General features: G+C 32.2%; 1 protein-coding gene across 1 annotated transcript; it reads right to left on the minus strand.

The window, feature by feature from the left end:
• Positions 1-7,551: 7,551 nt before the first annotated feature.
• Positions 7,552-8,662, minus strand: LOC129944966 (putative nuclease HARBI1). The gene is made up of 4 exons (XM_056054627.1): positions 8,535-8,662; positions 8,083-8,473; positions 7,802-8,014; positions 7,552-7,728 (listed from the first exon to the last, which is right to left on the minus strand). Exons 1-4 carry the CDS (start codon positions 8,660-8,662, stop codon positions 7,552-7,554), a joined length of 909 nt encoding a protein of 302 aa, XP_055910602.1.
• Positions 8,663-10,625: the final 1,963 nt, after the last annotated feature.

A 10,625-nucleotide genomic window follows, 5' to 3' on the forward strand; every position in this document is an offset into this window, starting at 1 on the left:
TTGGTTCTATGGTAGCTCGTACTTCAATCTTTATAATGAGTTCGTAAAGCCTCTTTAAATAGTAATTCGTTTCTTGTCTCAACCAGAAAATTCACACTAAGACTTCCCATCAGGTTACCTTTGCAGCCACTGTACTGTAAGGAAGAGAAATTAGTTTTTAGCCGTACTACGCGGATGAAGAATGGCTTACCTGTTATTGCAATGTTCAAGAATTTACAGCCAATGTACACTGAGACCTCTTTCCTAACTTTCTTTCCCTTATTTCCCAATTACTGCATTACTTTGTTCCAAAAAGTTATCAAGGTTTTTAAAATCGGGAAATACTACATAATCATATGAAAAAGAGGCTGGGATGCGAACACAGACAACTTTCCATCCCGTCTGTCGATTTGCCTTGCTTAAAAGTTTTGTAGGTTTTCGGGTTTTGTTAAAAAAGTTGCAAGTTGATTTATTCTAAAAAAAATTAAAAATTACCAAACATATTTTGCAAAGCATGAATTATTTTAATTTTTTTTTACCAATTTTAGTAGTACTTCTTAAAAGTTTTTATTTCTTATATTTTTTATGAAAAAACTGACTCTTGGATGTTTTAAAAGAAATTTACTGAATGTCGAAAACAATAGTTCCTGTGAGATAACCAATTTTGCGTGCTTTTTATTGTAGATTTTATTTTCTTATGAAAAAACTGACTGTGAAAAAAAAATACTGAATGTCGAAAACAATATTTGCTGTGAGATAAAATTAGTTTGAAGCCAATATTTTTAATTTTTGAAAAGATATTTGAGTCGAAAGTAAATTTCTACCATGCTTTTTCAGGTTTTTATTTTTTATAAAAAAAAAAACTTAGATTTATCTCAAAGTTTGGTTGAATGTTGTTAACACTATTTCTTATAAAATAAAATTAGTTTGAACCCATAATCTCAAATTTTTGAAAGTTTATTTAAGTCGAAAATTAATTTTTACCAACTTTTAGTAATGTTTTGTTTAGATTTTTATTTTTTTAAACACTGTCGTTTCTTAAAATTTTATTGAATGCTTTGTGAGATATTTTGGGTAAGCCAAAATGTTTACCTTTTTTTCTTAATTAGTATGGTGAAAAAAACCACAAAAGTTAAAAGTTCTTTCGCCGTTATTATCTGTAAAACTAAATGTATTTAGAGTCGATATTTCTACTGGTTAATGATCTATGGACGACGAAAAAAACTTACCAAACGTACGGACGTACGTACACACGCTTGCTCGTACATATCTTAAAAAATATTTTATTTAGAACCTAAGGACCTTGAAACTTCAAGAAATGTCAACATTTTCAATTCGACGAATCGGGCCGATTGCAATAACTTCCTATGGGAAGTTAATACAATGATAGACTTGGTTACACGAGCTTGCTTTTCTATATCCAAGGAGTCTGTTTTTAAAATTGCACCTATAATTGAAGATTTATAAATATACCTACAAAATAAGTTTGTCTTCTGAAATTTAGATGCAATTGTTATTTGAAAATCGTTACAAAACTTTCTAATTTTTATTTAAAAATATTGTTAGTATGCAGTTATTTGGAGCATATTTATAAACATTTTACATTTGGTTTTAGTAAAAATATGTTGACCCGTTTTTGAGATATCGAATTTGGACAAATAACAATTTAACTTTTTTTTAAATCTAAACGAAATCAAACAATATTTAGACTTTATAAGAGCTTGTGCAGAAAAAATTTAGACTTTATAAGAGTTTGTGCAGAAAAAAAATGTATTCAAATCGATTCATGAGTTTCTGAGAAAACTAAAAAACAAAATAAAAGTTCTGTAAGGGTCCCACTTTTTGTTTTTTTAATCGAAAGAAGCCAAGCTAAGAAAAAAATGTTAGAGAAAATTTGTTTGTTTTTGAGCAAATTTGAATACTCAATTTTTGACCAAACACTGTTAATTAAGATCTTAAAAAGTAAATAAAAAGAAGAATAACGTGCTAAGAACCTTACATATCAAGTTTTAACTCAATCAACCAATGATTTAGGCTGTATGGACGAGGGCAGACCGAATGACGGATCCCAAGTTTTCTAAATTTCGAGTTCGACAATCTTTAGTAATATAAAACTTGCCATATACTTTCCATATGTCAAAAGTAAAAATAAGTTATACAAAAAGTTGTTCAATATTTTTAGTGCCAATCCATTTAGACCCTATTTTGTTTATTTTATAGAAATTCTTTGGCATAAATCACGTTGTTGGTCAAATAATCTCCGACTTGAGTAAAAATTCACGCGATTCACATACTTTTACTTTTATATATTTCATTTTCATGTTGCCAACTTACTGGCCTTCCGATACTAACAAAATACCAGAGGTTATTGACTTTTTCGTAACTAAAGGAACGAAATCACATTAGTGCCGAAGGTAATCACGACCTGTCATCAGATCATACTCCAGTGATTCTGTCACTAAGTGAATCGGAAGTACTAGAAAAAAGTATTCCAAAGCTTGTAAATAAGAAAACAAACTGGAATGATTTTAGAGAAAGGTTTTTAAGTTTTATAAATTTAAGATCTCCCATGGATACAATCGAGCAAATTGACCATGAAGTGGAACAATTTATTGCTGATGTGCAAAAGGCCGCTGAAGAAAGTACTCCAACATTTTCTAATAGAGGAAAAAATGAAATAAAATATCTTTTACAAATAGGAGAGTTGATAATAGAGAAAAGAAGTGCTCGAAGAAAATGGCAAAATACTAGATTTCCAGATGATAAAACAACGTTAAACCGTATAAGCAACAATCTTAAAAAACAAATTTACAAATTCAAAAATGATTCAGATCGGTAACCCGAAAGAAAAAGAAAGAGCTAACCTTTTCGCTGAACTTCTTGCGAATGTTTTTAAGCCATACTCATCAAATGCGGTTGAAAATAGCTTACAGTTTGTTGATAAGATAGATGAAAGTAAAATACCAATTGAAAGACTTAAAGAAATAAAAAGTATGTGTTTACATCAACTATCAAATCAAAAATCACCAGGTTACCATCTTATTACTGCTCAGGTTATGAAAGAAATGCCATTGAAAGCCTTCATAAAACTCCAATATATCATAATTGCTTGCCTTAAGCAACGATATGTCCCGCATCATTTAAAAAATTGCTGAAGCAATTGTCATACCAAAGCAAGGTAAACCACTAACAGAAGTGACGGCTTAGAGATCAATATCGCTTATACCCATTATGGCAAAAGTTTTTGAAGAACTGCTTCTGAAGAGACTTAGCAAAATCATAGAAGAAAGAAGGTTAATCGCAAACCATCAGTTTGGCTTTAGAAATAAACATTCCACGATAGACCAAGTTCATAGAATATCGGATGTAATAGAAAAAGCATTAGAAGAAAAACAAGTATGTTCAGCTATTTTGTTAGATGTTGCTCAAGCTTTTGACAAGGTTTGTGGCATGAGGGACTTGAGTACAAACTGCAAAGGCATCTTCCTAGTCAGTACTTTGAAATATTAAAATCGTACATCTCAAACCGATTGTTTAGAGTAAGTTACGATCAAGAATACTCGGAATTGAAGAAAATAGAAGCCGGTGTACCACAAGGAAGTGTCCTAGTACCTACCCTGTATTTACTATACACAAGGGATATTCCAGTTGGTAATCACACCATAATGGCTACTTTTGCAGATGATACCGCAATTGTGGTACCCGACAAAATATGTGTCTCTAAGGCAGCAGCACAACCGAAAAATGTGGACCGAAAAATAGCGTATCAAACTCAATGAATTAAAATCTTCACATATAAACTTTACAAATAAAAAGATAAACAATATTTCAATAATAATTAATAATAATCAAGCTGTACCTTATGCCAATACGGCCAAATACCTTGGAATGACTTTGGATGCAAAGCTAAAGGGGAAAGAGCACATCAAAAAAAAAGAAAAACTAAACTTGAAATATAGAAAAATATACCTACTGGTTACTTGGTAACAAAATAATGCTGTATAATCCAGTACTAAAGCCTGTTTGGACCTATGGAATCCAATTTCGGGACTGTACAAAGAAAACAAATACCGAAATCATCCAAAAATTCCAAAACATAGTCCTTCTAGGAATAGTTAATGCACTTTGGTACATAAGAAATACCGATCTACAAAGTGACTTATAAACAGAAATGGTTACAGAACTTGTTAAAAAATACGCTGTATTGTACAACCAGAGACTGCAAAGTCATACTAATTCTGAAATGAAGTCCGTCTTGAATATAAGAAACCATGTTCGGAGATTAAGAAGAACCAAGCCTCATGAGCTTATGGTCTTAAAAAAAAAACATGGGAAGGTATATTAAAAGTTTAAACTTCCCCAAAATTGTACAAAGTTAAGAAAGAAAAATCGGAAGTCGATCCTTCAAGATTGGCCCTGATGAACAGGTGGAGTCCCACACTACTTGGTGTCGAGTACTGCCAAGTGTCTTTTGAAGATTTCCTACTGTCAAAAAAAATGTGTAAATTGCAATTCTAAAGGAACTTGAAAAAATTGCATTGAAGCTTATTTCATTCATAAACTGTACAACATCACCTCCACCTTAAAATTGCAATGCGGCAAATGAAATCAATTGGTTAAAAATTTAGTGAATTATTGATTTCGTTCACTTGGCAGCACTTTAAATCGATAAGGATCAATACTTGCAGGAAATCACTTGCAAATTATTGGCAACAATCGTCAAAAATATATCAAAAAGCATTTATTATTTAATGATTACCAAACTTGTATCATTGTATCTTCAAGATTGAATCTGATAATTCATATAGAAGAAACTTTTGAATGAAGGTACAAACTTTCGTGTTCGCTTTGAATTTTGATGTGCACTTAAAATTTAAATAGAAAAATGACTCAGTGTTACTTTCCATCGAGAGTCACAAATTACAAGATGTGTATGCTATGCACATTCTTTTGCCCAGCAACCTCCAGTCTGCACTTTACGCCTTATAACTTCTTGTTATTGGGGCGATTACTGCTGACTATGTTAAAAGTGGAATGGCCATATCTGCTTCCAACATTTTGCACTTCCACCATGGGCGATAAAATGAATGGGAAGTATAAGTACAAAACTATACGAAACGAACGTTAAAAATATCTATTTCTATAGAATGTTAATGAACGTATGTATATTCTTTTGGTTATACAGCACTCGATGTGCGAAGGTTGTTCAACTACAGACACGCAGACAACAGAATCGTGAAATTAACGCAAGATTGACAACAAACATATTCATAGTATGTATGAACTGTACATAGAACTCAAGTCAGTTCGCAAAATAAAACAACAATTTTCTCACGTGGGTGGCTAGACAATGCGGTCGTATAATATTTATTCGAATTCAAAAATTATCTATAGATACATTATGTATGTAGGTGTACATATATTTATGTGCATGTATAACTCCAGCTGTTAGTATTGTAGTGGTATTTGAATTATTATACACTATACAGTTATCATGCGGAATATTTATATGAGACTGAAAAGTGATTTTATTTAATGACTATCGAAATGAAGATGAAGATACCCGATGCTAATTCCGTTCTTCAGTTTTCAGTCTTCGCTATCCGCTCAATACAGAAGCAGTTCAAAAATATTGGTATAGGACAGGTACACTGGCTCTATGACATGGTGCTATGGTTTTTCAAGCACATCTATCAATCAACTTCAAGAGAAATATAACATATCTATGATGGCTTGAGAAAAGATAACATTGCATTTCCATTTGAATATTTTATTTTTTTGTTTGTGTTTTAATAAGGGAAAGTAGTTGGTTGAACTTATAACAATTCATGCAACAGTATTGTATCGGACTGTTACTGTTGTATAAATTACTCTACCAGTTTTAAAAATGCAGAACAATTGGAGCAATATCAAAAAAGTATGAAAAAAGCAACTTTATGTTAGATAGGTATGTAATATCTCTTTGAATTTAATCGGTATCTTTGTCTATGTGCACAACGATCTAATTAATGGTATTTAAGTTATTTTTGTTAACTGTTGTATTAAGTTTGAGTAATTTATTCAAACCACTTAAGACCGCAATACTCAAAATGATCAGTATCTAGACAAATTCATAATCTAAAACTTACGTAAGTTTCCTCCGAAAAATAAAAATTTGTTTTGTTATTTTTTGAAGATCTATAGAAAAATTATTCCAACTATAATGAATATTTACAAAAAGCATTCAATCATAGATTCGATAGAAAGAAAAGAAATATAGTTAAAAAAAAACAGAACTTCGTTATTTTATTCTCCGGTATTGAAAAGCTAAACCATATAAAATTAAATGTGATTATCAAAAAAAAATATATTTTTATACACCAAATAAAACAAATCCACTACCAATAGAAAAATACATTTAAAAAAAGGTGATTTGGCAAACTGTTCAAAAAGGTTATTCCCTTTTGTGTGTGTTTTTTTTAAAAGCTATAGCAAAATTTTGCATGCATTATAGATCCAAAATCGCCAGTAAGATTACTGCCGATGAAGGGTAAAGTAGAATGAATTTTTGACGTTTATTCGAATCTCGAATTCAATTTTGTTAATTTTGTTCTTAGATATTGGTTCGATTGATAACTAAATTGTATCTCAATGATGGATGTGTTCATTGAGTAGTTATATTTTCAATTTTTTATTTCTGTTTTTATTTCTTAGAGCCACAGAGAACTCCGTATTTTCATAAATATAAGAGCAGTCACTCGTTTATGTAGCATTTAAGTACCGTTTTCTTCTCTTTGTGTTTTTTGTTCTAAAGTTGCTTTTAAATAAATTTGTTTAAAAGAAGTGAACTTCGTTCCTTACCCCGCACTTGTTGAAATGTTTTCAAATGTTTACACAACATTTTGTGGTGGCCATATATCAACTGAGGTATGACTACCTATCAGAATAAAGCCTTTCAAGTATCTTAGCAAGACTTAAATAGAAATAAAGATGAGAAAATTCAAATTCAAAAATCAAATCTCAACGTTAAAATCATAAATAAATAATAATCTACGAACAAACCCCTTTCATTCAGATTTAATTTAGAAAATGTTAAATATAAAAACATATTTAGGGCGATTTTGTTCACTATTGCTTAACTTGAAGCAAACTCTCAAGTTGACAAACTTGAGAGTTGACTTTAACTCGAGAGTTAAAACAAAAGTTAAGAATCTATTTTGTTCACTATTTTTTTCATAACTCTCGAGTTTGAAAAACAAAAGTTGGCCAACTTTCAGTTTTGAAAATATCCTTGGGATATTTGTGACAGTCAATACAAATTATGTCAGTTTTTAATTTGAAAAGCAAACGAGCTGTTGATGTTTTAATTTTAAAATTAATAAAAAAAAAAAATAATAAACAAGAATATCAAGGAAACGAGAAAAAGAATGTCCAAAGTGCTTTATACTCCCGAAGAGGAGGATTGGTTAGTTAAAAATGCTCTTTTATACAAATCAGTGATAGAAAATAAAAATAAAAAATTAAATGAAGTTTGTTGAAGCGACCAGTGTTTTTTGAGTTTTGATGTGAAGATTAAGTTTTAAAATATCATATTTAGCTATCTAACATTGGCTGAAAATATGAACGCACCAATCGAGCGCGAACGTTATGAGTAGTTGCGGAAGCTGATCCCAAAAGCGTATCTGAAGGAACATCTGTAGCGGCCAGCATATTAGCAAAATCATACATCTCCGGTGGCGGTTGCGATTCGTTTTGGTCGATGGCAAGCCACTATTACTGATTGAACAGTGTCAAGCCTATACCTAAATACAGTTGCTAAAACTGGAAACCGCCTTTTCCAAACGCCATATGAACGTTCCACACAATTGCGAGTTCGAATTTGTGATTCGTTATACAAGTTTTCTACTGCGTTTGTGACATTGAGAAATGGTGTTGCAAGAAAGGTGGTATTTGTATAGCCCGAATCTCCAACAAGGATAAAATGCTCGAACTCTCCGTCTTCAAACCGTTTCTTTAGACTCGACATGTTGAAAATTCGCTGATCATGAGCAGACCCCTTTCAAAAGAGAATAATGATGAATATCTTTACTAAATTTTTCATTTTTTAAAGAGCATAAGCTGTACCTGCCACCGAGCCACGATATCGTTAATTTTTAAATTAGCTGCAGACACCGTCTGGACGTTCAACCACCCTTTTCGATTTCTGAAGTTTTCTGCATCTGTTCCACCTGGCGATTGAATTCGAATATGGGTGCAATCTATTGCACCAATAGTGCGAGGGAACTTTGCCACTGCAAAAAATTCTTTAGCTGCTTTCAAGCGCTCGTTTTGCGTTTGGGGCATTTGAATATACCGTGGGGAAAGTTCGGCAAGAGCTTTGGACACACGTTTCAACACAACGTGTACACTTGTAATACAAACCCCTGAAAAATCCGCGATTACTAGTTGAAAAGATCCAAGCGCATAATACCTTAATGAAATTAGCAATTGCGTGATAGGTCGTAATTCGCGTGATCTTTTTAGAAAAATGAAAAATATTTCACTTCCACACTTCAACCAAAACGAGAAAATTTTACCTCCTTTCATCACACGGCAAGAAATCCTTTATTTCTTCTAGCACCATCATTGTCGTGCGTTTTGAGAGACGGAAACGATGCAAAAAGTCTAGGTCATCCCACGTGTTTAATTGAATGCGTTTGAACATTTTATATTCACGTCTCTCAATTTGCAGACTTTCTTCATCTTCGCTGCTTGAAGATGAATATGCCGAATTTTCCCAAAAATAATTTCTTCGATACATTTTTGTAATTTTTTTTTTTTAATATATACATAAATCAAAAGTTTTCTTCTTAACTTCTACTTTTTCGGGAAGTTATGAAAATCAAAAGTTTGTAAACTCTCGAGTTTAAAACCGAAAGTTATAAACGTCAACTTTGAGTGAACAAAACCGAATTCTCAAGTTGACAACGAAAATCCCCAAGTTATGTTCAACTTCTAGTGAACAAAATCGCCCTTAATATACATACATTATTTATGATATTTGTTTGACTCATTTTCTTTGAAATTGACTATTTTTTAAGATAAAACAAGTTCTGGTTTGAATTTCCCAAAATTTTTCACAATTTTTTGATAAATTATTCTGACAAATATTCAGTTAAATCAACTTTCAAACATAAAAACCACACTACTGCGAATCACTTTTTGGAAATGTCTGACTTTACTTTAAGTGGACAGAATCACAAAAAAACACGGCTATTGTCTTTATGTACATCATTTTGTGAAAAATTAAATTTAAATAATTTCTAAAAATTTACGGATGACTCCTTGCTCTCTTTTCAATACATTGCATTATAGCTGTGTTCAATCTGCTACAGCTTGAACTATTGTACACTAGTCCTGAATATACTGCATACTACCTTTTGAACCAGTGCCAATTTTACTTGCCCCGAATTAAGTTAATTTTCTTCTTCTTTTTGGTCTGAGTTTTTATGAACCTAAAAAGCACTATACACTAGCTATTTTCTGGTTGAACAAACCTATTGTATGATAAATGTTTGTGAGCGACCTTCTCCTTTCGTTTTACTAACAAGTTAGTTGTTAATTAGCTATTATTAAAAAACAGGCATCCGAAAATGTTTCAACTTTCAAATGAAATGGACCTCCAACTATAGACTGAACCATTCAATCCAATGCTCTTATATTTAGACTGTATGTTTATGTATGCTTTGTTGATTTTAAAGCCGCATTTGATACCGTCAACAGACAGGCTCTGATTTATAAGCTGGAGAGGCTTGGAGTGTCTCGGAAGTTTCTGATGCTTTATAACAATTTCTTGTCGTCATCTCGTACAGCAGTTTGGGATGGTTCCAATTTGTCAGAGTGTTTTGAGACGTCAGCAGGTGTACCTCAGAGATGTATTCTAAGCCCCCTTTTATTAGTGCTTTTTATCGACGATATCTCTGTTCAAATATCAAAGTTCTTCTCTACGCTGATGACCTAATACTAATAGCTGACAACCCCTTTACTCTTCAACTCCAAATTAATCGTCTGGATGAATACTGTAAAACTTGGGATCTCCACATCAATGTCCAAAAAACCAAAGTTATGATTTTTGAGAGTCGGTATAGAAGGGTGAGGTTACCTGAGGAAAAGTGGCGGCTCAATAATCAACAGATTGATATAGTACGTGAATTCAAGTACCTTGGAGTTTTATTTACATCGAACTTAAACTTTGGCAAGCATGCAAAGGATAAAAGCACTGAAGCTAAGCATGCGCTAAATATCTTGTGGAAAAGGTTCTTTGCTAACCAAAACATTGACCATTCAACAAAATATCAATTGTTTAGTGCTTCAGTGAACACTTGCATGTGCTATGGGGTGCAAGCCTTTGGTGTTACGCGCTTCGAAGAATTTGAAGCTGTTCAAAGATTTTTCTTCAAACGAATATTTCGGTTACCGAATTCAGCACCAACCTATTCATTACACGTGGAATCTGGCTTACCACCCATCTACATTAACAACTTAAAAGTGCATGCAGACTATCTAATAAAAGTGATGAGGTGAAATAATACCAGTCTTCATAAATCAATTTTGTTGAGACAACTGTAATTGAATCAGTATCCTTTTAGGGAGTGGAATCAATTGGCCCTGTCCAATGACCTCTCTTT

Source organism: Eupeodes corollae, chromosome 2, assembly GCF_945859685.1.
Source record: "Eupeodes corollae chromosome 2, idEupCoro1.1, whole genome shotgun sequence".
In the NCBI taxonomy this organism is placed as follows: Eukaryota; Metazoa; Arthropoda; class Insecta; order Diptera; family Syrphidae; genus Eupeodes; species Eupeodes corollae.